At 36.1% G+C, this 27,759-nt stretch overlaps 2 protein-coding genes, 1 long non-coding RNA gene and 3 other non-coding genes across 6 annotated transcripts in view; 1 reads left to right on the forward strand and 5 right to left on the reverse strand.

Moving 5' to 3' along the window:
• Positions 1-13,722, forward strand: part of LOC100182214 (serine/threonine-protein kinase SIK3) — a 24,980-nt gene extending 11,258 nt beyond the window's left edge. Inside the window, exons 10-27 of the mRNA XM_018813755.2 lie at positions 1,610-1,822; positions 2,950-3,045; positions 3,241-3,347; positions 3,683-3,860; positions 4,508-4,702; positions 4,937-5,016; positions 5,366-5,536; positions 5,938-6,076; positions 6,647-6,751; positions 7,189-7,298; positions 7,572-7,680; positions 7,883-7,984; positions 8,811-8,900; positions 10,223-10,331; positions 10,615-11,457; positions 11,778-11,953; positions 12,318-12,411; positions 12,663-13,722. Coding sequence (XP_018669300.1) covers positions 1,610-1,822; positions 2,950-3,045; positions 3,241-3,347; positions 3,683-3,860; positions 4,508-4,702; positions 4,937-5,016; positions 5,366-5,536; positions 5,938-6,076; positions 6,647-6,751; positions 7,189-7,298; positions 7,572-7,680; positions 7,883-7,984; positions 8,811-8,900; positions 10,223-10,331; positions 10,615-11,457; positions 11,778-11,953; positions 12,318-12,411; positions 12,663-12,676 — 2,931 coding nt within the window. The 3' untranslated portion in view covers positions 12,677-13,722. The remainder of the gene's footprint in view (positions 1-1,609; positions 1,823-2,949; positions 3,046-3,240; positions 3,348-3,682; positions 3,861-4,507; positions 4,703-4,936; positions 5,017-5,365; positions 5,537-5,937; positions 6,077-6,646; positions 6,752-7,188; positions 7,299-7,571; positions 7,681-7,882; positions 7,985-8,810; positions 8,901-10,222; positions 10,332-10,614; positions 11,458-11,777; positions 11,954-12,317; positions 12,412-12,662) is intronic.
• A 479-nt stretch (positions 13,723-14,201) lies between these two features.
• LOC100185443 (protein Flattop-like) lies at positions 14,202-17,199 on the reverse strand. Its single transcript, XM_002128189.4, has 6 exons — positions 17,018-17,199; positions 16,527-16,695; positions 15,967-16,124; positions 15,401-15,519; positions 14,927-15,045; positions 14,202-14,572 (listed from the first exon to the last, which is right to left on the reverse strand). Exons 1-6 carry the CDS (start codon positions 17,042-17,044, stop codon positions 14,511-14,513), a joined length of 654 nt encoding a protein of 217 aa, XP_002128225.1. The 5' UTR covers positions 17,045-17,199; the 3' UTR covers positions 14,202-14,510.
• A 523-nt stretch (positions 17,200-17,722) lies between these two features.
• Positions 17,723-17,771, reverse strand: mir125 (microRNA 125). Its single transcript, NR_034330.1, has one exon. It is a non-coding gene; the product is annotated as a microRNA 125 (primary transcript).
• A 59-nt stretch (positions 17,772-17,830) lies between these two features.
• On the reverse strand, positions 17,831-17,931 carry mirlet7d (microRNA let-7d). The gene has a single exon (NR_032330.1). It is a non-coding gene; the product is annotated as a microRNA let-7d (primary transcript).
• Positions 17,932-18,303: 372 nt separating this feature from the next.
• Positions 18,304-18,383, reverse strand: mir1473 (microRNA 1473). The gene has a single exon (NR_032325.1). It is a non-coding gene; the product is annotated as a microRNA 1473 (primary transcript).
• A 313-nt stretch (positions 18,384-18,696) lies between these two features.
• Positions 18,697-27,665, reverse strand: LOC113474614. Its single transcript, XR_003396307.1, has 3 exons — positions 27,545-27,665; positions 26,590-26,631; positions 18,697-19,031 (listed from the first exon to the last, which is right to left on the reverse strand). It is a non-coding gene; the product is annotated as an uncharacterized LOC113474614 (long non-coding RNA).
• Between the last annotated feature and the right edge of the window lie 94 nt (positions 27,666-27,759).

The following is a 27,759-nucleotide window of genomic DNA, read 5'->3' on the forward strand; positions in this document are numbered from 1 at the left end:
CAACTTATCTACTCGCGTACCATTTTTGGTCAACCAGCGTTCTCAACCACTTACATACTAAACTANTAAAGGCTCGTGAACAACTCATTTTAAATAGTGAAATTAAAAACCGCACGCACACCTATTTTTTCCGCGGGCATGAACTTGGCACTGCCTTTCTCAAAGTTGAAAATAAAAGTAATTTGCCTATTAAACAGGGCAACAGGCGCGGTAATAAACAACCTAAACATGTTCCAGAAGTAGCACTGCTGTATATTTACGATGTTTTCCTCAGCCAAGCAGCATAATTATTACGAAACAGTAGGGATTCACACGTGGATTCATCGCGTCATAATAGCGATTGTTTGACCTGGGAATTGATTACGTCATAATAGCAGTTCACACGTTGATTATTTAGCCTGCAGGTGCTTGAAAACAGGTTGAATATTTGCCTTTTCATGCGCATAAGTAAAGATAGGCTTGCAAAAATATTCTGTACACGCGTAAAGCAACGCCTAGGTTTAAAAAGTTAGGAACACCGGTGTAGGGAATATAGCATGGAATGTCACGCTCTACGTAATTTATGTGGATTAAAATAATGCTTACGAAAATCACTAAAAGATCATTTGCGATCGTTTGGTGTGAACTTAATAAGGTGCTCGCGTACCACCTGGGAGGCCTTCGCATACCATAGTTTGGGAAGCACTGATTTAAACTAATCATCAGAAACAGAAATCATACAAAAACTACAGATCGTATGGGAGCAAATAAAACACGATTGTTTACCAACAATCTCGTTTGTGATGGAACAATCGTAATGGTTTATCAAAGGTATTCTGACCTAAATAATCGTTACATTAACATGCGTAAATCTGCAACAATGTTTCCTCTGTTTATATTAATTTAGATACGTCTTTTTAATAATGTAGTGTTAGTTTTAATTTACCGCGTAAAATAGAATATATATTCGTGTGCACAACCAATAAAGGGAGTGTTTTATCGCGTCAGAGATAAACGTGGACTAGACGTAAATATGACAGCCCCCTTTTGAACGCGCTGGTTGCGCCACTGATCAGATCCCCCTTGTTTCATCCCAGATTTGTCCGAAGTTTATAAAAACAGTTCACAATTGTGTTTGTTTCTCAATAATAGCTTTTCTCAACAATGAATTTCCCATGTACCAAAAATCAAAGTAATTTTCTTCAGTTGATTACAAACATACTCACCTACAAATATACAATTATTTTGTCTCCTTTATCATGTGGGGTTATTAGACTGCTGTTCCGTAGAAGCATGCAGCTTTATACTGACATTCAATCAACTTAACACCATGTTGATTGTGATTTATAGTCAGCACCTGCAAATACAAATCACTACTTCATGTTATAGCAGCTGCCTGTAATATCAGCTTATTTTCGCTTCTTCAAAGTAAACATATTTTGTGCTTTCATCAGTTCAACTATTTTTTGCCATTCTCTTATTATTAAGCATATTTTTTTCACCTTTATTTTACTCTTAGGTATATTTTTGGTTAATTTTCACTTTTTTCCAAATATAATACTGATCACATTTTGTGCTGATACTTCTAACTGTTTTTAATTCAATTACAAATCTACCTTTTTTTACACAGATAACCAACTCTTCATACCACCCCCACAACCACACACCCCAACCCCACATACTGGGTTACCCCTTTGCCCCGGGTTCAGCCACGATGGGGTTAAAACCATCCATGTTACCCCCACCACGCATGCCCACCTTAAACATGATGCAAACACCTCCAAGTCTTAAAGTAACTGAAGCACCTTGCATGGAAACTGGAATTCCTGAAGTTGTAATTCATGTAAGATGTTTTTCTACTATTTTCTTATATGATGTATTTCATTTACTGTTTAATTCATATTCATTCAGGGATAGTTAGACCCATATTGTTAAACAACAAAACAAACCCAACCTGTTGATTGTAATGTTAACTGATTAATGCAGGGCCGAAATAGATACGAATTTCTGTGAAATTAATCTTATTGGTTTTAACAAATATATTATATATATGAATATTGATTTCAATATAGGCAACTGACAGTGTAGAAAAATCCCATGGTAGGCCCTCCTTACCATGTGTTTTTGTAAAAGAAAAATATTTAATTCCCTAGAGTTCACAATAAACTAATGTTATTTCCCTATAATACTATATGAATAACCAACACATTTTGTATGACCAACACTGTACCTCTCTTTTTGTTCTTTGGAATAAACGCCGGTATAGAATTAATGAAATATTGCTTTAAAATATGTTTGTATACAAAAGGAACCGAAAAGTCTGTAATAATTTATGTTTAGTGGCAAAAGTAACAGAATATTTATCATTGAGAAAAACACTTTTTATTGATGTTCTTTTATTTCTTATTTCCCTCCACAAGCAATTACGATCATAACAGACAGTTGATCACCTTAAATTGTCCCACAAAGTGGCAATTACCTTTGATTTATTACCACTTATTTTTCATATTCAGTAACTAAATTATCAAAACACGTCTACTAAGCGTTATGTTTTCAAACCAATTCTTTGAGATTTTAAATTTTATAAATCCCAGATTTCTTTATGACGGAACTATAAAATAAATATATCTTTTATAATGTGGCACTTTGTAACATAATTATGTGGAAAATAGAATTGAAATGTTAAAAAACAAAAACATATTCCATATATCAAAACAAACCATCATAGGCCAGACCTGGCATGGCAGGGAAGGCTGGCCAATTCTGGAATTTTCTAGATCAATTTAATCATTCGTCACTATAACCAATAAGTTAGATTTGTTTCGCGTGCGTATCTAACTATCCCTGCCTATCCTACATTTTCAAATGTTTGGCTATGCAATACAGTAAACAGTGCACTTTTATATTTTCAATAACTTTTTGTCATTCATCAGATCTAAATTCAATATCTTAACATGCTTGTTTAAACAGCCTACCATTGCAATGGATACAACAAGGAACAAGCTACAATTAAACGTACCTCACTTACAACTTGTTAATGAAAACAACCAAGTTATTATTACTAAGGTAAGAAAGTTTAATCACCCTACACCAGAGTAAAAGCTGGTATACTATTTAAACCGTGGTGCTAAAACAAAAGTTGGGCATTTTGTAGTATTTTAATACCTGTATTGCATTTGACAATCTACATTTATTTTGCAATTCAATATATGTTTTACCATATAATAAATATCCATCCTAACATATAATATCAATGCATAGGAAGGAGAAGTTCCTTCTGATGAATCTGATGCCGAGGAGCCGTCACCGGAGGCCCTCGCTCGTTATCGATCCATGAGAAGACACACAGTGGGAGTATCGGACCCAAGGTATTTTGTGTGGTTGATGATCAGTTGCTTCTTTTTTTAATTTCAAATAGATTTACAAAGATTTCTTGGTATAAACACAATTTTTTACCCCATTTATTTTTAACTTGTTGTCATGGTATGAAGCTGATACTTTGACAGCATTCAGTTTCTTATACTGATACAAACATAGAAATGCCCTTAACATCAGTACTTTTATATATGCTACAAAAGCTTTATTTTTTTTAATTTTAATTGTCAAACATTCAGAACCTAACTTATTGATAAATTAAGCACTCTATACTTTGGCATATTCTTCTAGATAAATAAGTAATTTTAACAAACACTGTTTCCACCAGACCTGAGCTTGCAGTACATACAAGTGGTTACGTTGACGACCAAGCCAGCACCGATGAATCTGCCAACGTTGGTCTTTTACAACGAGCACCTAACTTTCCCCATGTACTCACCAACCCCAACCTACCCCCAACACAACTTAATAATCCATTCATGCACTTGCAGACATTACAATATAAAGTGAGAACTTGATTTAATATATATTTGCCCCTTTAATATATTTTTAACTATTTTTTTTATGTTCTTGTGGGTGTTGTAAAACTGTGTTGCTAAAATTAAGTCAAAGTCTGCAATTAAAAATGTACAGATTTTACTTTGTAAAAACATAGCAGCTAATATTGATACCTTACATATTCTTGTTCATCAATTTATATATTTCTATTTGCGTTAAACTTTCACTGCTTATAGACACCTAACAGCAGGTAAAAGTAGTTTACACCTAAAACTTGGGCATCAAAACATAACACCGACCTCCCATGTTACAAAGGTTACTGCTCTGTTACCCCTGTGGTTAGCACTTGGTGTGACCCCAGGCACCCCTTATATTACATCTATGTTAGGGAGCAGTAACTTTAATAATAATTCAAATTAAGTTAACATTGTTTTTATTTTATATTATCTAAGTAGTGACCCTCCCCAATCATATACATTTATGTTTTGTTTCAGTGATTCTGCCTTTTATCTTTTTCCGCCTGGCCTCCCTTGTTTGACCTTGTTGTTCTTTCATTTTAAACATGTGATTGTGCTGTGTGGGTGTATCATTAAACCAACTATAAACTTAACTCATTAAACCAACTATAAACTTAAACTCAATACTTCTTCTTCAGGAGCAAGGTCTTCTCAAGCCTCCGGCTCTCCAACTTACCTCCCATGATCCGATGGGAAGAAGAGCCTCGGATGGAGGAGCCAACATCCACCTCTTCCTACAGGATCGAAAGAAGCTCGCATCCGCTAGAGGGCAGTCTCAGTTAGCTCGACAGAACCAGACTATGTCACCACATATGCTGCATGAGAGTGACGAGGTAGGATTGATGTTTGTATAAATTAAACCAATATTTAAGAATTTAGTGTATCAAACAAACATATCATTGCCCCAACACACTAGCATAAATAAAAATAAATTAAAAATCTGTAGATTTATTTTTAAAATAGATTTTCAGAGCTTTAGTTGCGCACCGATGTTTTAAAGTCAAATTTAAATAGAATCCTATAAACTAACAAAGATTTGGTTTTAACATTTATGTATCTTATGTTAGTTAAATGGAAGCCTCACGGTTCCTGCCACGAAAACTGATGAAGATTCAGAAGAGGAACCTGATCAAGAAGCTGTGAGAAGGTATGGAGTAAATATATAGGGGTGATATAGAGGTTAACACGCCTCGATGGTATGTGTTCAAGACTCAAAGCAACCAGTTAGTAGGTTTACGTGTATGTAATGTAAGGAAAGATACTTAACGGAAATTGCTAACCACTAACTCAACGGATGCTTATGGTTTCTAAATTGTCAGGTATATAGTAAGAAAAAAAAAAATAAATAAATAACCGTAAAGTTACATACGGTTAACTCGTATGCAGCACAAGATTATTGAATCAGAACTCCTGTCTTATAAATGTTGTTGTACTGCAACGTGAGGATGAATAAGTGACATTCATTTATATAAGCCCCAACTAACACACTACTATAGATACATGGCTGCACGTGGAGGAGGTAAGAGACACACCATCCCTGTTATGGACATCACTGATGTAGAGGAGGTTATTAAAGCTCCCCAGCATCCCAACCCATCCCACATTATGAGCAACCACATACGTACCAGAGCTAATAGACGACCAGGACTTCTCTTCCCACCAGAATTGTAGGAAATATTTTTTTTATGATGATAACAAAACAAAAGATCCCTAGATGATATTTTTCCCACTTGTAATACCTGGCAACAACAACATATACAGTAATTTAAAGATGTTAGTTTCGATATTGGGGTAATGGACCAACTCTGATCTCCTGCCCCATGTTATACTTCCTTATAGGACTTGTACATATAGAATAAGGAACCATTTCCTTGCCGGTCCTTTCACATTCTTACATTACCTGAATTGGGATACACAATATATTTCTGAAAACATTGCAAAAATTAACCAAACATTGTTTTCTAAATGTGTATGAACACCATCAGCATACCATATTTATACAAAATACCATGCCCATACATGTCTTAGTGTATTCTTTATACCCTACATATTATAATCCTATACATAGAGATCAGATGCAATCCAAGCAACCTTACCAATCCATGGATAGATACCGACGCAGAGCATCAGATGGTTCAGCAAGCTTACTTGCGTTTAAAGCTCAACTTGAAGCAAGTAGATTGCTACAATTCGACAGTGTTAAACAGGTATGTGTATATGGTCTAGCAGCAACCGAACTACACTACAAATACCATTTAGATATTCAAACTGCGACATAGTGTCTGGTGCCGTGGCACAGCTTGATGCTGCTAACATTTTTGATATTTGTGTTCTTGGGCAAGACAATTAACAGCAATTGCTGTTAAATATGTAGTAACTTGTAAACAGATGAAACAAAACAGTGTAGTGACTTTGCTGCGCAATAAGTTACATTAATTCATTTAATATAAGGCTTCTCTTAATGTGGAGGTGAAAGCAAGGTTTCTTTAAGCATGATAGATATAGCTTCTGTTGTAAGATCTTATAAGTTTTAGGTTTAAGAAAAACTGATTAAAAACTGTTAATTAAGTAAGATGTAATACTACTTTGTTCCGCACTAGTTTTGTTATAACATTATTGTTTTAAACAAAAGTTGCAAGATATGCACTAAACTTAAAGAAAGACCACTTTATATAAAGGAAGTAGGTTTACCAATATAAAATAAATACCAAGATAAACTGTTTCCTCTTTCATGAATGGATGACATCATTTCAATCTCATTATTTTGCATCAACCAGGAACACCAGCAACTTACCCAACAATATTTGGCCGGACAAAATGACACAACGTATCTCTACCAACAACGCCATGCAAGGGATTTGCATGGGATGAGGCAACGTCATGTATGTAGATAAATTGTTTATAAATTTGATGTTTTCCAAAATAATATTCTTAAATATTTTGTCACTATAATATAAAATAGTTTTTCGGCTCTTCTGGTCTATGAAATGTTGGAATAACAACTGATTTATATACCAAGGTGTTGAGAAGATCGTTTTACCATTTCTAACATTTGTAAACCTCTTATGGACAAACTGTGATGACATATGCATAACCATGTTTTAGTTGATGTTATTTTACTTGAAATAGTGTCAATTAACCTTGTTTTTACACATCCTTGACCTAACCTACAGTTTTCTGCTCATTTCTCTCTCCTAAAATTTATTTCTCTCTCCTAAAATTTATTTCTCTCTACTAAAAATAAGGTCCCAAATATCTGCTCATTTCAAAGCAAAAACAATCTCTCCATTTTAATAACCATCCGTATCTTATCTTCCAGCTGATCCACCAGAAAGTTTTATCACCCCAAGCTTCCCCTCCTATTCCATCAAGCCCCAACACCCAACATAATACTGAATCACATCATCAATTGTTACATCATTTACAAAGGTATAATGTTCTTTGACGATTAAAATATAATTATCTTCATAATGGGCAAACAAATGAAACCTCCTTGATTAACGTGGCAAATACAATATACTTTGGCTTCAAACTAGCATGGTAACAGTTTGGGCTTAAAACTGAGATGATAAAACATATATGTCACCCCTGATCCAAGTTGAGGTGAAATGTCATCCTTAATGTTACGTCTTTGACTACACATTTCAGTAACTGAGAAACAATGCTACTCTGATTTACCCTTAACATCTATGTTCCTACCAGGCTCCAACTGCAGCAAACACAAGGCAGTCCACCTCCACAACTTGTAGGCCACCCTCAGTGTTCACTTGGTGGGAGACCAGTGTATAGTCCAACCAATGTACCTAACACAGTAAGTTTTAATCATTTATATATATATATATATATACAAATGCAGAAAACCCATTCAAATACCAATCAAAATTTATCATTAGTTATTTCTTCTGGGGTAATACACCAACCCTTGTACTAAATTCCAAATCCTCCGGCGTGTCTTATACATATAAAATAGAAAGTTATTTACTTGGCATAAATCAAGTTATTTGTTACCACAGCACCATGCATTGATACGACAATCTAGCGATGGAACAGCTCAACAAAGAAGAATCCAACAAGCCCAGTTATCCATGAATGTTCAACAATCTCTTAATACTGAAGTAAGTTGAACATTTATAAACCTCTCATATAACATAGTAGGTGTGAAACCACAATGACAACGTATTTTTAAGGGATAATAATCTCCTAATACTGAAATATGTATCAGATTTTCTCTTATATAACATTGATTCATTGAATATATAATATAGAAAGTGTGAAACCACATTGGCACTGTGTTTTTAAAGGATATATACCGACATGACATAGCAATATTATATAAGGCTTGTGGTACAAACCTAGTCTTATGGTTTGGCTTGTTTTATAACAGAGTAATTTAGAACCGCTGCAAGTTTTGGCAAAATTTCTGCTAAAGTTCTCTGTGTATTTTAAAGTTTATTGGAAAAAACATCAACTGTTATTCTTGTTCAAAATAAGCTGTTTATGCGTGTTTTGAAGGTTATAAGGTCTTAAAAGGGACTGTATCTGTTGTTCAAACTAAGTTGCGTGAGTTCAAAACTATACACAACACTTTAAATTTCTTATTAGTGGTTAATATTCATTTTAAAAGTTGTTTGGGGAATTGAAAGTGAATTTAAAATACTCCTTTTTAAAACAAGTCGTATTTGGTTTTTGCTCGATTTAGTTGTTGATGTGAACTTAAAAACCATAGGGAAATTGTAACAGACTGTTTTTGTTGTTGAAAACCCACTGTGTGCATTCAAAACATGTTGTGTGTGTTTGTTATGAAGTTAAACCCCTATGTGGCCTTTTTCCCACCCTGAGTGTGAGAATGGCACTTCTAAGATGTGTATGTCAACACTATACCTCAAGTTAATAAGTAAATATAGCAGAGCACTGATTTAAACACAACCTTTATCTCCCTAGAGCTTGCCTCACACAACAGAAGCAATATTATGTCACAGCGAAAACAATATTATGTCATCACATCATCCTGTTAATAGCAACCTTACCAAGGTAGGTTAAAACCTCCAGGGATATTCACACACAAGTCCACAGTTTGCATTTCATCATGAAATGTATTTTATTTACATCTCCATGCACGTCAAAACACAGTGTGCAGGTGTGGTAGAGGAAACACCATAAATATAAAGCAGTGCTATTTCTCGAATAAATTAGTCCCAATTGCAACGTTTGAAATACAATAATATTGTCTGTATAGCAGCAATATTTAGACTTTTCACCACTTGTTGTAATACCCTAATACTAACTAAACCAAAGGTACTGAGGACATAAAAGCTACAACTGGATCTCTTATATATGGGTGCGACAAAGCATAGCAGTCTAGAATATAGACAACAGTTGTTTAAAGATACTTATATAACATCAATCATCATACCTACAGGCTACAGTTATAATTACTGTTTTATATGGGTGAACAAGCATAGTGACATAGAATAGCCTATAGTTATGTCACAGATTCCTATTCTAGAAAGCTTAACTACAGTCTACAGTTACGTTCCTTTACAAACAGGCGAGGTTGTACAGTTGTATTGTATAAGCACAGATCCATAATATATACATATTGCACACATTTACTTATCCCTATTATACCACAGATAACTAACTTAGAAAGCTGCATAGAAGAAGATGCATCCAGCTTATCTGAAGAAATACATTGCTTGTTTACAAGTTTTGAGGATACTAGTGAATGTTCAGATCAGTCAGATTCGTTTCATTCAGTTTTAAATGAGCTTGAACTTGATGAGACAGATGAAAGTTATTTCCAATCAAGTCAGTGGCCGAGAGAGTTACAGTTTGAACAAGAGTTAAGCCAAAGTAACCAGGATATATATCTTTCTATACTGGTGAGATATTATGGTAGATAAGTAATGTTTGTTTAGTTGATATGGTAGACCTAAACACTCCTTGTATTTCTATAATTCCTCAAAATATACTTCAGCAACTGCAGAAATATTGTTTGCATAATTACAGAGACAAACCTAAGCCTAAAGGCAAATGAATTTGTAATGAAATAATCTATGATTTTATTTCTATATTTTTCTTTTGGGAACCTTGAATTTAGACCAGATTTTTCCCATTACCCCAACACCCAAGATTGGTTTTATATATTCTAATGAAACATGACCTAAATTCCAGGTTCCCCAAACTACTGTGATCTGGTCTGTCCAAAAAAATCGTGCTTTACTTTATGGCTTATAGATATTAGATATGCTCTGATGTTACAAAACACTTTAACAAGCTTTTATTAATCAGTTAGGGCAAGTGTTGCGAAAAACATTCAACCTAATAGTTTAAAAACCACGTTTACCTCATAGGAATGCCAGCAATCGGATGAGGTTGCCCAGCAAAGCCAGATGGTGTTACAACAACAGATTGCTTCACAAACCATGGTTAACCCATCACCTTACATGTCTTCTGTACAAGGTAGTATTTTGCTTGTGTTTAATCTATTGTTTATTTTAGGATACAATTAGTATAATGTCAAATATGGTTGCATTACCCAGTTTGTATACTACACTGTTGACTCTAAAATAGTTGATTCATTTACAAAGGTAGTTACATTACAAAATGCTTTGACCATGACTAAATAATCATATAAAATGAGCAACTTTTAACTGCAAGCCATTTACAGAGCGTTAAAACAGATGATGTTACAGTTATATAAGTGAAACCTTTTTACTGATTTAATCTCCTTTTTTCTTTATAGGAATGAAGATAGGAGAGAACCCTGTCACCCTACCCATGTATATGTCCCCATATACTTACACTGAGTACCCGCCACATGCATATGATAGTCCACACCAGGGTAATACAAACAATAACAACCTGCATACAGTAAACCAGGGAGTAGAGACAAGCGAAACTAACTTCCAAGAAGAAGTAGAACTCGCTGCTGGAAACAACCAGGAAGTAGATTTAGAAATGGATGAAGTCCAATACACAGAAGCAGACACTGAACCCCGGTATCTTGCTACACATTTCAATCCACTCCACTTTGCCAGCCCACTAAGCACCACTCAGGCTTCAGGTGCATTTCACAACACAGACTTTTCCGCGGCTCCGACCTTTGGCTTCGATATGAGTGCCACGGCTTCTGCTGCAAGCCACATACCGAAGTCATACCTTGCCCGAAGGTCGCAAAACAACGTCCAATCTCTGAGTGGCCGCTCACCTCGTTATAACAACTGGTACAAACCCAACCATACTTACCTCCCTTCTGTTGGTGAAGAGGATTGCCGATCTTCTTTAAACCAAGAAGAGAACACCCACCCACCCCTCAACCACCAACGCTCCCTCTCCCCTGGTGAGGTGTTCACATGCGACACACGAATCCCCAAACCCCCCCACCCCCCCATAGACCATGACCCCTACACCAGTGTTACAAACTCCCACCTTCCTTACAGTATTGTGCCCACAGTGGCAATGGACGCTATAGACACCGGTTTCTCCACAGTTTCAACGATGACAATGACTTCTTCGTCATCTGCAGAGACGTTACCCACGCCCATGCCACACCCACAGCCCCGTAGTTCACCCTTTAATGAGAAAGGTAGGATTTTGTTCTGTGACACAGTGGTTAGCATGCAGGCCTCTAGCTTAAAGATTAATAGTCTCAATGCATTGTTGACGTATGTATTATTGATCAAAACTGGACAATTGCTCTAATCAACCACAAAGTGACATACATGTTAACACAAACAGCCACAAGGTGTATGTGTTAGAACATTTGTAATTTCCCTGCCATACGAGGATGTATAAGTTACATTGGTCAGCAAACTTTATTTTAATCATTCTACTTTATTTTGTTGGTTAATTCACATAACTTGATCAAAAAAAACACAACCTTAACATAAATATCCCCACCACCAGAAATGCTTGCCCCCCAATTCTTGTCGAGCGTCAATCTTTCCGTAGCCATGCCAACCGTCGACATATTATGCGAGATACAACGTACTTTACAAACGAGGTCACGCTCTATCGACTACAAGCAAGAATCCGAGTTGAAATTTGCGCTTCGGAAAAGTAACGTGTGTCTTGAGATGGAGGATATATTGTGTTGATATATTAATATACTTTATTTTCTAGTCTATATGGGTGAGATCGTTATTAGAGCCGGATTCTGCATAATAATGGTTTTACATGCAATGTAATGAAGCATAATACATGAGTTTCAATATATATTACTAAGGCATGTGTCGGTAAACCTGAGTCAAACAAATTAATTTCTCAGGCAAGATTGTTCCATGTTACATAGTTGTATGACAAGTTAGAAGTAGAAATATAAATGAGTTTAAGGTACATTTAACTGGTTTTAGCGAGTGGGTTATATTTGCAAAATTATCTATGTACTTACATTCAGTACATATGGCAATATAAGGTGTTAAAACGAAATATTATGTTGGTTTCCAGGTATTTGAAGGTATTCAACAAAACTGTTTAAAAATACGAAAGCTCGCCGGTGATAACTTGGAATATAACCAACTGTGTCGAGAATTGTTATCAGGTGGGTGTGTCAGTGTGTGTTAATGTGTCAGGGGTGTATGTTAAGGTGTCTTTTAAAGAAAGTAACTGTGATAAACTCTCAATGTGTCCTGTGTTTGTGTAAGGGAGTATGTTGACGGGTATTTTAAATGTTGTGTGCGTTAATGTGTTATGGTTGATTTTGTTAAAAAACAGACTTTTTACACATTTGTGAATTTTAGATCTCTGATATAAATTTTTAAAACAAAAAATATAATTTTTGTTTTTCAACAGGCATGAAGTTATGACAAACAATGCCGTGAATTTCCTTCTGCTTCTCACGCTGCTACAAACAATGGCAGTTATACTGTACTTGATTACACAGACCAAGACATAGATAGTCTTGAGTAGAAGTGAAGATTTGCCAACTTAAATAGTTCCAGCCACACCTTTTCAGTATTTTACCAGATTTTAAAAGTTTTAATTGTATTTTATAATTTCGAAAACTTTATTTTTTTCTCAAATTGGTTTTAATAGGCAATTCTGAACCTGTTGGTCATGGAATGTCATTATTTCAAATCTTTTACCGTTGTTTAGTCCGCCTATGAGATTTTCCATGACCGCCACCCTACACACAAGCTTTGTAATGCTTTGTACATGTTTCATGGTCAAATATGAAGATTCACCTTTTACTGTACAACAACTAAGCTGCACGATCTACATACCTGCTTTGACTATTTTGTGTGTCCTTACATTTACAATGGCTGCCCTAAAACCTGGTCTGCTTGGTTTATTTTACTCCATATTTTCTTCTATTGAACTAAATGGTGTTTTCAGTTTCTCTTTTTTTCGCAAGAGTTTATTCGAGTTCTGTTGTTCTGTAAGAGTTTTAAATGTCAGCTGTTATTCATACCTGTTCACAAAAGTCTTAAAACCAGAAGAAAATTTGGCTTGTAATCCAGAAAAAAAGGACATTTTGAAGCTGAAGTTATAAAACATTGAAAGTACATGTGTTTGCTTTTGTAAGAAATCTGCACGACTTTAATGCTGTGCGTGAAAATGTTGCAACTGACCTACAATTGGAGATGTAAATATTTCCTGGCATGCCATACGTTAAGAACTTCATTCACTACTATTAAAAATTAAATCCGACACATTGAAGTCATTGTGAAACCATACACTTGGGCTACAAAGCTTCTGCTGTAACACCCCTCAGTGTGTGTAGTTTGCTTTTGCACATTTTGTAACAGGAGTTCTTGCATTTCGTTGGGTTAAATTTCATCGTGAATTATTGTTCCCAGCATTTTTAGTCTGTCCGTATTCTAACCTTAATAAATCAAAATCTTTATTTGTATTCTCTGACTCTTTCATTTGTAACAATACAAATCTATCTTAAGCTGCATATCATTTATATGTTTAACCCTAAACAAATTAGCAACAACACATGTCAAGTTACCAGCTGTTATATAAGCCCTATATTTAGATTTCTGTCTAATTTTTTATAAGTTAAGTTGTATATTGTGTAAAGTAGCCCCACGTTTACAGTTTCATTGTTCATTTTCATAGTACTTGTTCCATCCTACATCGTTTGGTTACATTTGCCAGTTTTGACTGTTGCCAGTTTTGAATAATAGGAAAATAGACCAACATTCATAGGTAAAAACAATATTATTAACAGAAAAATAGGTTCAAACTTATTCCCCTTTTATCTAAAGAACCTTTTTTAAAATTATGTGGTTAATTTAAAGTTCACTCTGTTCTTCTAGTATTTACTAAATTACTTAATCTATTTCATTTCTGAAATTAAATTTAACTGTCCATGAAGTGCCACAATTTTACAAAGACTGATAAATTTTACTGACATAAACACAATGAGTGAGAGAAGTGCTACTTGAAATACAGTGAAAATATTGGGTTGAAGATCTACATGGATACATAGATGACATAACTGTACATATGAGGAATGACTACATTAGCAACTTTTATACAGCAACGAATGATAAGGTATATGTGTTGATAAAACTATACATAACCCTAAGGTATGTCAGTTTCTAATAAAAAGTGCTGTACATAATTATATTATTGCTAATGTGAAAATATGTGTAGGATCTGTACATTAAAATAACAAAGTGGACAAGTTTGTTAACATATTTCAACTTCTGGTGATTTCTGATATCTTGAACTTGCAATTGATTCTGGGCGCCCTGGAAAACATTGATCATCAAAACACAGTAAGGTTGATATTAAATTATATATGCTATTCTACATGCGTGAGGTCCTACAGCAAGGCATCTCATTGGGCCTGAGAATTAGAACAGAGTTGGCTCATTACCCAACACACACAGTAAAAGAACCATTTGTTGGTAAACAAAGAAAATTACGGATCAATATAACTGTATCTTCTCGACTCCCAACAGAACGTTGTTAATTGTTAAAAATGTGATTAGTAAAATATGGGATATTATGTGTTTATGCCAACAGTATTTTTCTTATTTTTACCCCACAGTATTAATGTTTTATAATCAAATTGCTCTGGTATTTTTGTTCACTAAACTCACCTGAGTCAGGGGTTAGTATTCTCTCTTTAATTGAGGTCACAGATTGGGTGCGGGAAATTGCTTTCTCAGACACAGGGGTAGGTGGAAGAGAAAGAGCTTCACTGTGTCTTGAAGAAACACTGGTACATAAAGTGGTAATGTTAGTGATAGAATTAGCTTAATTAAACGCTTTTAGTTTTATTAAGTGTGGAGATTCTTTATTTTAACGTAAAAACACTTTTGCAAATATGACAGGAATTCGTCATTTTTAACTTTGGGAGGTGATTATAACATGAGTGTCTTTTTGCAAACTATAAACTGTGGTAACCACAGGCTAGGCTTTGTATACTGATTAATGTTTATACCTTCAAAATTGGAATATTTTTAAATCTGGACAACCCATCAGCCACCATGGGTTGAAGAGATTCATTCCAACCAGCAGAAGTGAGTCATAAAACCAGTATCCTTGGGTTAACCATAAAATAAATCACTTACCGTTGTTCTACTTGCTCTTTCACACCAGCAGAAGGATCAATTGCTTCCTGAATTGGTGACTTTGATTTTGGGGGACTGGGAGCTGAAGGTCTTTCAACTGGTGATTCCTTCTTTGTGTCCTGCATGTAGACCAATCATTTAATGGTATGACATGGTGTGGGAGAATAATGTATTTCTAATGAAATTTGTGGCGCTGTGGTTAGTGCATCTGCCTGAAAGAATATTGGCTCATGGCTTAATGCTGCTGCTATTGGGCATATGCAGCCTAGGACAAGACACTTAACTGTAATTGCTCCCCAGTGGTTGTTTATAAGTTGTCTTTTGTCAGCCATACATTAAAAAATGCCCCACTACACATTGATAGATATGTTTCGTACACCTTTTTTTAAGTATAAGACAAGTTGTGTAATGAGTCTAATGACACACACTAAGAATTTGCAGGAAAATTCTAAAATTTGAATAAATAAATGTAATCTATTCATTAAGTACAGTCTTCATAAACTGTTTTATTGTTTCACACGTCTATTGCCCACTTCCAAGTTACCATGTATGTAAATATAAATTACCTTTATTGACTTTTTTGGCCCAAACTCTTTGTATCCATTCACTGCAGTGTTGAGTGGTGAGCTTTCTTTAAACTGTAGAAGGTTGGAAGCTGCTCTGTTGGACCTCGCTGTGTAGGAAGGTCGGGCTGGAGGAATGTTTCGTGGCATGTCCCATGTACCTGTGAAAGAATTGAATGAATGTAAGTTATTTATCCTTCTATGGTGTGACAACGATGTTCATTATAACACAGGTACTTTGTACTTATTTGAAACCATATGTAAGTTTGTATAAAAGTTTGTCATTTAAGGCCTGATAATTTGGACAATTCATGAGGAACTACTTGGTTGAAGCAATTAATGTCTTGCCCAAGAACACCTGTCACATTACTGGGAATGCAAGCTTAATACATTACTAGGTCACTGGTCACTGGTATTTACAAAACTAGTTAGTGAGGGTAATTATTTATACATAAGGTTTGTAACTCAAAATAAGTTACAAGTTGGCACACAAAAGTTGCATCGTATCTAAAATGTTTAAAAATAAAAACAGCAATAAAAATATTCTATAACCACCAACTTACCCATAAATGTCCCCCAAGGAGACTCCTTCGATTTTGGGACCCCTGGTTTTAAATGTCCCCGGTCATTTGCAATGATTTGTGTGAAACCTTCCAGGGTGCTAGGTCTTTCTTTGTGTTTCCTTGGCACGGTCCAGTTTATCAACTTTTTTGGATTGAATGCATCTTCATACTATAGATGAATGAAAGTAATTTAACTTATTTTGTTGTGCCGGGGGCAGGAAATTAAAACAGAGACTTTTTGTTTCAAATACACCCCGTGCCAGCTTATGAGCATGTAACTTATTGAAAAACTTTTTTTATTGTATAACAGACCATTTAGACAATTCATAAAGGACCACTGGGTTTAAGCTACTCCTATTTTATTGGGTAGCACATTGTGTTATGGCATACCAAAATACACACAATACAGCTTGAAATAAAACTATGTATACCAATTTTTCACACAACATCAACCATATACGGATTTATTAAATTAAAATTGTTATATCCACCTGATTAGCACTAAAGTGCGATGACATTTTCTTGAAGCAATCTCACCTAATCAGCAAAAATCACACGAGCGTTACTTAAACCTGATAGCCGGTAAAAAGCCAGTCCAGTATAATTTTAGTGGAAAAACAACGCTTTTAATTTATACACTTTCACTTTAGTAGGCGGCTCATGTTACCATAGTGACACGCCACACGCTGTGCTAGAGCGCCTGTTTCGCGGGGATAAGGATTACCACTTCGTGACAAAATTTTAGTTAACTTATCAAACCAACATTTGTTTAATGCATTACAACGCTCGTAAAGATAATGTAGACAACTAGGTTGTATTAAAGTATCGGTGTGTTTAATTAATTTTGTTACGTGTGTGCTAAAGACAAATTACTGCGTGAACAAGCATTTTGAATGAACATGACGTAAGCAAAGGCATTGTATATTAATATAGATCATTATTATCTATATTGTATCTTTGGCGATTTTATAGTAACCTGATTTTTAAAACCGTGAATGTCTGGTGACGTCCAACTTTTCGCTGCATGAAACGCGATACATAGTCGCTCTGCAACAGTTCATGGTTAACTGCACTTTCTCGCTTTGCATATTGGGAAAGTACACGACAGACAACAGCATTTGCATGTTTCATCAATTTATTTCACAAAATGTATATACAAGATTGGAATTCTGTCGAATTGTCGGTCGTGTAAATGTACTGAGAGCCGAATACGTGAAACCGTCTCACGTTTTAGGGTCTCAGGGACACCGCCAGCCAACTGGTAAATTCCACATAAGATAACAAGTGCTGCACAGTTAGCTTTTATTCGTGGATAGTTAGCAACCATGGTTAAGCTAGCGGGCTGTATAGTTAACATTACACAAGGGAAACAATACAACCAACTACCTCAGCCACGAATAGCTGACAAATGTCTTTTTTTCTACTGATAAGACTTTATTCTTTATCTCCACCATCATTGCACTTTGAAGCTAAAAGACAAAGTGAAGCATTTTTCCGAGAAATGATGACGTACATTTTTTTTATTAAATTGGAAACAAATCCAATGATCATTCGTTCCCACCCAATGTTTTCTATAAATGCTGTAAATACAGAAATTATATGAATGAATGTAACTTATCTATCCTCGCGTGGTGGGGCAACGGCGGTCGTTATATCACGGGTGTGCCCATACACCTCGTGCCTGCTTACAAGTCATCACGCATGTAACTTTGAGGGGGATTATTTTATATCCTATATCGTAATACAAAGTGCTACTACTTCATCCAGGTGCTCTACCGCTTGGTCCAACACCCATAAACCCGAGCTTGAGATGTCCTTTATCTCTCGCAAGATCGAATACGTGGGTGCCAGAGCCGCGCTATGTTGTGCCTGGTATCGTTGCTTACTCTAATCTGCAGATATGAAACACAGAGCAGATTGTATAACGTTTATGGGTGAATGTTTATACAGTATACAGATTATACGTTACACACTATTTCGTCAAGAGAAGATAGCAGACACCATGTATGGTTGTATGTAGTAGGGTGGGGGAAGATGGGACACCTTTAGCACATAATATCCAAATATCCTGATCGTGTTTTGAACAATTAACAACGGTTAATGTTAATCGTGAGGATACGGTTTTATAACCCATTAAATTTTTTTTGTTAACTACCAAATAGGACGAGAAAATAAAATTAAAAGGTGTCCCATCTACCCCCATTCTACTATATATTCACTGCCGTTATATGCGAACCAAATCATGGTAGTAACGACCAATATAAAACACAGGCCTCGTTCTTACGTTTGTGTTTTAATTTGCGGAAATGTAATCCAATCTTAACTGTAGCTTGTATGCAAATCGGTATTTTCCTCATATTTTATTAACCCACTTGCAATAATTATAAAGTGACTGTAAGTAACTTCATACCTGCATTAAATGTATTCAAATACCTCGCGCAAATACAGAAACTTGACCGCCACAATAAATCCTAGAACGTTCTTCTCGAAAATGAGTCATTGAACCTGTTCAAATAGTTTCATTAATTATTCTTAGGTTAAAACTGAGTTGTGTAAGTTAATATGTGAGTATTTTAAAAGGTAAACATTGTTCATTTCGATTTTCCATTTTTTTACGATTCTTTAACGAGTTTTCACAGCGATGGGTTGAAGTACGTGATAATCGCAGAATGGAAAACATAACATAAATTTAATTTATCATTTTGAATACAGTAACGAAGATCAAATTAACTAAGCATAGCGAAGAGAAGGAAGTTTGCAACAAAAAGACAGGCGTTAAAACACGGGTACAAAAACTTGCGTAAAAGTATTATATAAAATCGTAACTAAATCCAACAACATTGATCTACGTAACTAGCGTGTATTGTAAAGCAATCAGTACGTCAATGTAAATGTTTAATTTTTATTAAAACAAAACACACCCTAATCGGTAACACCTTAGCATAGACCTGAATAAAATTCAAACCCTATGTTGATTTTATATTCATGGGTGCTTTGGGACATGACTGTCGCTGGTCGCAGACAGAATCAATATGGTGTGGCAATGACACGACAGCAGTCACGGAGAAGACGGTCATATACGTGCTTTCCATTCTACGCTTTCCGTCTGCGCTGATCACGATCACTGATTAGACATTGGATCGCTGAGAGCCTGAATCTGTGCCAGATTTTCTTTGTAAGTTAGCGACGCTGTTTACCCGAAATGGTAAGGGTGGGGTAACATGGGACATGCTTTGGTTCCGTCTTATTATCTTATTTGGTGGTACACAATGAATAATTACATAATTATTTACCCTACTCTTACAAATATAAAAAGCGTCTTTAATTGTTCAAACACCATCAAGAAATATGAGATTTAGGCGAAAGCGACATCCCAACTTACCCACAGTACTAAATAACCGAGTTCAAGATTTCAATTAAGATTCTTAAATCGAAAACTCAACCGCGTTCATAGTGTCTAGATATGCGCGTGTAAAGTTTGTAGACGATAACAACACAGTACTGAGGTCGAGACGAAAGCCAAGCTCAAAATTAGGTCGCCTTAAAAGGTAGGACCGTAGACTTTATCCAGCGTAGCGAGAGCGATTGGTTCTCGCCTCTTCAAAGTCACGTTCTCCCTTTCCCTAATACTGTCTCACAGACAACGACAAACCAAAACACCGACCAAGTTTCGTTCGTGTTTATAAAGTAATTTTTTTACGGCGTTTTTAGCTCCCCATATTATTATTATTGCATAAGATGAGGGAAACTTTGTAAGTCGGCTTTATACCGGTATATTGTAATTTCTTTCGTGTATTACGTCTGGGAAAGCGTTTTATGACCCGTTTAGTCCAACAGATAAGCACTGAACATTATCTTGTGCATTCTTTAACGATAACGTGTAAACGTATGGGTAACAATCAAGTAACTTCAGTCGTTTAAATTGTTAAGTCATTCGTTGTCGGAGCGGCAACAAAACCGAGGAAGGGGCTTTATTTCCTAAACTTCTCAAAACCAAGAACAATAAATTCCATTCTTGGCCGCAAACAGTGTACGGTTGTGTTGGTCTTGTTCCGTTATGTGGCGACCTAACCATTATCGTAGCCATGACGCTTCGCTCCTAACGTGTTTAACTAATTTGAAATCATTAACTAGGGCTTGAAATGAGAGCTTCTGTGGCCAGTAATCCCAATTCACCTCACCTAGAACGACTGCCTCTTATATCAACCAAAGCTAAGCCTACAGTAAACTAAACAAGCTGATCAATTGGACTCGGTTACGCAATGAATACTCGTATATCAGCACAGGGGGTTGCGTCATACCATCGTTCAGATGATTCTTGCCATTTCTCTCTTTTCTATTTTCGCCTCAAAATCAATATGTCTGTGCTCGCTTGTTCGAAAAGTCACCGTTTTTGTCATGCCCTCACGTTCATATTGGTATTCTCCGTCTAGCTCGCTGAAAAGCACTTAAACTCCACGCATGACCAAACACCAGACAAGTTGAGACGTCACGTGACCTATGACGCACGCTGTCCGCCGGTACGTAGCCACCGAGAGAGCGACACTCGTGTCATATCAGCCAAGCCCCATAGTTACACGAAGGAGTAAAAACGAACGCCACTGTTGCCCCACCAAGTTAATACTAACCGCCAACCCACAAGATTTACTCACCCCACACAGCGCAAGTCAAGCTGGGAATTATGTTCACCGACTAAGCCGACAACCTGCCGTAGTTTAGCTTTACAATGCTGTCGCGCTTGAGTATCCACTTTGCGAGCAAACAGCGGGTTTTCACAAAAGCCACATCCGTAACACTCAGACTGAAATATCGAGTTCTTTCGCGTGCTGGGTGTCGCGATACCGGGACACTGCAGTCTCCATTGTGTGTTTGTGTGTGCTAGCGGTTTAACGGAAATTGCTGCAACCCAGTGATCACTAATGGGTTGTCGAATTTTTCAGCTATGTAGAAAATTAAGAAAATAAAAACTTATTGTCACCCACAAAGATACATACATGGTAACACGTAAGCGGGGTATATGTGGAACAGAAAATTAGGTACATAAGGACTGTCATTACCACGAAAGGATACGTAAACGTCACTTATTTATACCATATACTATTGAAACCGTAGTAAACAAAATCCAGACCAGTCATAACATTTTAAAGACCGTAACACTGTGGAATATATCACACTCATGCATTTATTCGTTCATCGCATTATTGGACCTTCTCATGAATAGGATGCTCCGTAATCCGACACTTTTTCAAACGTATATAATTATTAACACGGCATATATAACTACCGTCATTTAATTCAACGTCAAGCCACCATTCATTTGAAACCGCACCGGTAGAATTCCGTAGCTGTAATTTACAACGGCGACTGACGTAGCAACGTAACCTAAATTACATGACTTTACTTTCGAAACTGAAGGCATTCCAGCAACGATTTAACGCCGATTCGCCCAAGGCAACAATTTTCATAATATCTTAATAACTTATCGTGCACTAGGTGTTAGGGGTTATTGTGTTTAACTAATAAGCTATACTCTAAATTTTAGGCGCCAGTTTAACATATTTTCTAATTAATTATACGGGATATTATGTGCCAACGGTATCCATTTTATTCTTCAGTAGTATAACGCTTAACATACACTGCGTTTGTGTACTTAGAAATTCTCCCCGCATATGTACATGGTCTATTAAAAGAATGGTCTAGAACTCTAGGTCATATATTGTATATACGTTGGTTAGGTTTCCAAATTTCCGGCGGGCAGGTTTTCGGTTCAAGTTAAAAACTCAAGTCACCTTTGCACACATAAAACACACTACCAGACACTAAATAAACACAAGGTCCAAGTGGAGGAGTTAGAGCTAACGGTAGAACCGTAAAAACCTAACATAATGATTTAACAGCACCGATATATAACAACTGCCATTCGGTTCGTAAAAATAATGCTCAACCATTAATTTAATTATAATAATGAAAAGTATTTTATAACAAAAAGACAGGATATAACGACGCCACCACAGTCGTTCAAACACGTTAAAACAGCTTAGCCATAGCTCAAATTTATGTAAATTATAATTTAATATATCGGTTAACCTAATGTGACAACGTTGCTTGATAAACAGAGCGTCGATTCAATTATATTTGTTTTTTACAATTAACAACGGCGTTTTAAGAATTGTGAGGCTACAGTTATATAATTCTGTAAATATTCTGTATGAACTATTAAACGGGACGAAAATAAAAATAGGGACCATCTTATCTCAGCAACTTGCTATATACGTTATTTTGCATAACATAAACCGCTTAATATTTTAATTACATGGCGATACACTACATAACGCTGAAATCACGTCGTAAAGTGCACCGCCAGAATTTGGTTTTCCAATAAAAATCTAGGCGGGAAGATTTAAATTCAAACCGAAACTGGTGGCGATAGGTCAATAATAATGTGTCTGCTCACCGGGAATTATAAAGAAGAGAAAAGACGTGTTTATTCAAGCCTGTACCCGAGAAATTAGTCATGACTTAAATATTCGGACAAGGGGACACCCTACCAGCAGAAGAAATAGAACTTCGCTCTGACGGTGACGAAGTCCAGCTTCTAACCTTAAAATAGATATGTCAAGAGACAAGCGTATATCCACAAGGGGTATTCAAGCCTACCATCGATATTGAACACAAAATCCGGATGACTGAAAATAAACTATGAAATAAACAAACATTTTTAAAAGAACGTATACGTTGTAAACTTGGAAATAATACGGCGTGGTAGACCTTGGTATAGTTTATAAAGAACGAGAAGATATATATAAGAGAAGATGGGACACCTTTTTATTCTATTCTCTCTTCTCATTTGGTAGTAAACAAAGAACATTCAAAGAATTATAAAACCGTATCCTCATGAGTCTAATAGACCATTGTTATTGTTTAAATGTCAAACGGAAAATTTGGATTTTATGTTCTAAAGGTGTCCCATCTTACACCATAGTTCTATAAAACTTGTATTTTGTCCATTTACAAAATACTAGCGAAGTTAAAAAAGACAAAGTCAGTTGTTAAAACACGCCTACGTTTAGAAATATTTATTTAGAAGCTAGATTTCTAATGAGAAAAAAAGCGTCCGTAAAAACATTTGCATAATAGCGCTTGGTAAAGTAATAATATTTTGAACAGCTTTGATAAAACAGCTTAATAAACGTAAGACAAATAAAACTTGGAAAAATATTCAACACGTTTCTGTTTTTGGGAAATTTAGTTTTGGGATACAATGTGCGAATAGAGCAACGTCGGAAATGTTAATTTATGTTTTAGAATTCACGTTACCGCCGATTATTTATGTGAAAAACCCCTAGTTTAAATTTTTAGCGCGCGATTGCGTAGATAAGTACTAATACCATAGTAAACTATGGCATTACGGGGCATAAATCACTAACTGTCTGGTTCGTTTCAATATTAAGCCCATTCATATGATATAATTGTCTTAATCTTTAAACGTTCGGTTTAAAACTAAAGTCAGCGATGTCAGTGTTTAATACAATGTATGAAATTAAACCTGATTTTAACACGTGGGCGCTAAATGACTCGACACTTTTTATATCATGAGTTGGTGGAAAATGGGACACTTATAAGAATCACATTTATAAACATTGCTGTTGAATTTCCCTCAAGTAAGATTTCACTCTCCACTTGACTGTATATGTAAATTAACCGACTGGGTGGATCCGTTTGGCCAGGACTGTACCTCCCCTTTAGAGAATATAGCAAGCGCGTCATACGAATAATGATTTGAACCAAAGCAGTCCCATTGTAGACACAGTAACACAAAACGTAATTCTAAAATTTCACCGCAAAAAGTAACACCGTGGCGGCTACAAAGAGGGTTCGCAGGTCCCAGTATTCCTAAACCGCAGTACACCAACGGAGAGAAATAATAGACGAATCTAGTATGAGTCACGTACAGGCATGAGTGCCGCACTTGTTGGTCTGTGTTGCTGGGCCAAAGCTTTAACGAGAATATATTACTGTGGGGTAAGTTGAGTACCGTTAACACATAAACTCCAATATCCCTTGATCGTGTTTTAACAATCTTAAATTTTTTTAGGATCGTGAGTATATGGCACATATAATTCTGTAAAAATTCTTAACTACTAAAGGGAACGATAAAAGAGAATAAAACACGTCCCATCTTGCCCCACACACTATTCTAGAAGTTATGAGCGAGACGAAACCAGTGTGAGTCACGCACAAGCATAAGTGCGCACTTGTAAGCTTATGTTGCTGGGGCCAAAGCTTCGAAGGAATATACAAAAGCTTTGAATCTTTAATCCAGGTTTAATTAAGCGAGGCTCGCAGTCGGTCGTGCTTTAGCCACATATTCCCTTCTCCCGCGTGTCTGGCTGCCTTATATTGCGTATACTTAATGAATATTGCATGCGTATAACATATTGCTGTCGCTCTTGCCATCAAAGCTAGAAAGAGAAAGGTTTATTCTCCTGAATGAAATACAAAGAACTTCTTAGCTTTTCCTGGCCAATTATTCTAAACTCTTTGCTGGATAAGCTACCAAAACTGCTGGTGGTGTCCTATTTTGGAACACAACTATTCTACCTGCTAAAATTTTACCAATTGCACTTTACCACCACGTTGTGTTGCAGCTGTAATCCTGTTTTAAAGATCATTTCTACGTGGGTAAGGTCCTATACAACACGGCACGTCATGCTCAGATTTGGGCGGAGTTGGCCAATAACCAAGAATAAAGATACACTGACTGGTTATACCTTTGAAATACAGTTTAAACAAACGGAAGGTAATTGGTAATGACAATCACAAACCAGAGGCCTAGTCACCTCCTTCATTTTCAATAAATCGATCATTAAAGCAGTGATTCCAAATCATTTTAAATAGACTCTAATTATACATCGGCGGTGAATGGTGAAACGGTTTAATTACCTTTAAAAGAAACATTTTCATTGCTTGGCAAATGCTACGAAATACAAAACTAGAAAATAAAACAACTTTTTGTTTTTCTTCTTCTTATAAAGCGAATGCGGGTGTTTTAACGTCCCAGCTTTAACTTACAAATACATTGGAAAACACTGGTTTTATAGATTCTAAACTCTGATTTAAGATTCTAAAAAATTATACATTTTGGAAACACTGAATTTCGATTTTACCGGCACCCTATAGAATGAAACTGTGACCTAGTCTTTGGATTGGAACTTGCGTTCGAGTAATTGGCCACAGGTGCTAAGAATCGATCTAGTTCTGCTCTCGAAGGAATAACGGGAAACGGGAACAGTTTGTCCGGTGCCTTGATATTTGGTTATGACCGGCACGCCTAGTTTCAAATCATCGTTGATAATAATCAATAAAATTCACCCGATTGTATAACGTGGGCGTTCTTCTAATATTACCTTAACAAGCGCCTCTTTACACCTACGACATATATACTACAAAAATACAGGATATCGAAAATCCGATCTATATAACTTTTATAATAAATTCCATTTTCAATCCAATTCCATTTACATTCGCCCCGTCTCACAAGTGCCTTGAGTGCGAGTCCCTTATTCCCACACGCTTTACAGTCTAATGATGGCTTTATTAACCTTGTTATACCCAGCATTTAAGTTCTACAGTACCGCTTCCGACTCTCATTACCCATGGGCATACTAGGCTTGTAACGTGCTTGTTTTCTTTGATCAAATGCTCTAAAACTTTAACAAATGTAATCGCGTGAATATCTTCGCACGCTTTTGAGAAATAATGTATCGTGATAAAAAACGCAAAGACACTTCGCCTTTTCAAGTGCAAAAGGTGCGTCTAATGGACTTCCCCCATATGGTCAACTTTCTCCAGACAGCGGGTGGGGAAAAGGAATGTAAATTAGGGAGGTATATAAACAAAGTTGGTTCTATGGCACACAGGCTGTCTGGACAGGCTAAGTATAGGTGAGGTGGTAGGTTATGCAATATTCAAACGTATACAAACAACATACAACACACACCGTACCACGTATACGACAATCATTCCAACCTAATTTAAACAATGATGCAAACGAATTACTTACGTATTGATCTTGTGCCTGCATTTGTTCAACCAATGACGTTACCTGTAATAGTTTTCAATTAGATCAATTAAAAAGTCGCACATAAGCACTAAAAGTGCACTGTACTATTAAGTTGAAAACGTTTTATGTTATAATGCGAAACATCTGCGTGGCTAAATATAGCCCTCGTTTGCTTTTGGAACAATTTAAGAAAGAGGCTGCGGCAGGTATAGAGTGTTATGCTCGGCAGCGACCAGGAGGAGTGCTGCAAAAGCAAACAGGATTCGACTTCAGTCACGACCTGGAGCCTTTAGCATTCGAACATGACCGTAGAAAGCGAACTAGCGTTGAAACAGCACGCCCTTAGGCCTCCTCGTGTAATTATTACTCTCTTAGAAAATTACTCGCAACGTTTAACTTGGCCATAGTTGAACTTTCCGGAAATAGATCAACTAAACTAGACAGAAATGTAAACGAGCAAAAAATAATTTAAAAAATGTCAATAACCAAAACGACTTATTTAAATTTGCTACTTAATTGCACAAAACATAGATTTTCTAGTCAGTTTGATTACAAATATAACAACCCAAATGTTCTGACATCATTGAAGATCGTTTAGTTTTTAAACCAAAATTTTATGATTGTATTAAATTTGCTACTGGTTTTACCGGATAGTGTATATCCCCCAAGCTGCATGCAAATTAAGTATTAAATTTCAGCATGCATTCGTTTATAAAGAGCAATACCGTTATCGGAAGTATTTAAACGTCTCCAGACACCGCTACAATATTGGACCTATTGGTTTCTAAACATTTATGATATACCCAACGTAAAGAATATAGGTTTATGTAACGTTGTAACGCCAGAACATCGTACGCAGCTAAAAGATTTTTTGGGAGTAAATATCTGTCTGCCATTCCGACATGTTTTGACAGAGAAATCACGAACCAGCTTTCTACTAATGGTGACAACTTACCGTGTTTAACTAGGTGTAGTTGATCGTGATTCGACGAGCTGTTTATCACATTTATAAATTAATTGAAACGAGACTAAATTAAAACGGAGTCCTACTTGTTTCTCCGCCATGTTAACCGAACTAAACGTGTCGACAATTAATCTACTGCCGGTATAGTTTCACCACCTACCACAGTGTACTTCATACACCATTACACTCTCGCTTAATGAGCTCGG

This window comes from Ciona intestinalis, chromosome 10 (assembly GCF_000224145.3).
Source record: "Ciona intestinalis chromosome 10, KH, whole genome shotgun sequence".
Classification (NCBI taxonomy): Eukaryota; Metazoa; Chordata; class Ascidiacea; order Phlebobranchia; family Cionidae; genus Ciona; species Ciona intestinalis.

Coding starts and splice junctions, on each gene's coding strand:
- LOC100185443 (XM_002128189.4), bottom strand. CDS start 17,044: ATGTCATCGCACTTTAGTGCTAATCAG. Junction 16,696..17,017: donor CGCACTTTAGTGCTAATCAG/GTGGATATAACA, acceptor ATTCATCTATAG/TATGAAGATGCATTCAATCC. Junction 16,125..16,526: donor TCCTTGGGGGACATTTATGG/GTAAGTTGGTGG, acceptor ATTCTTTCACAG/GTACATGGGACATGCCACGA.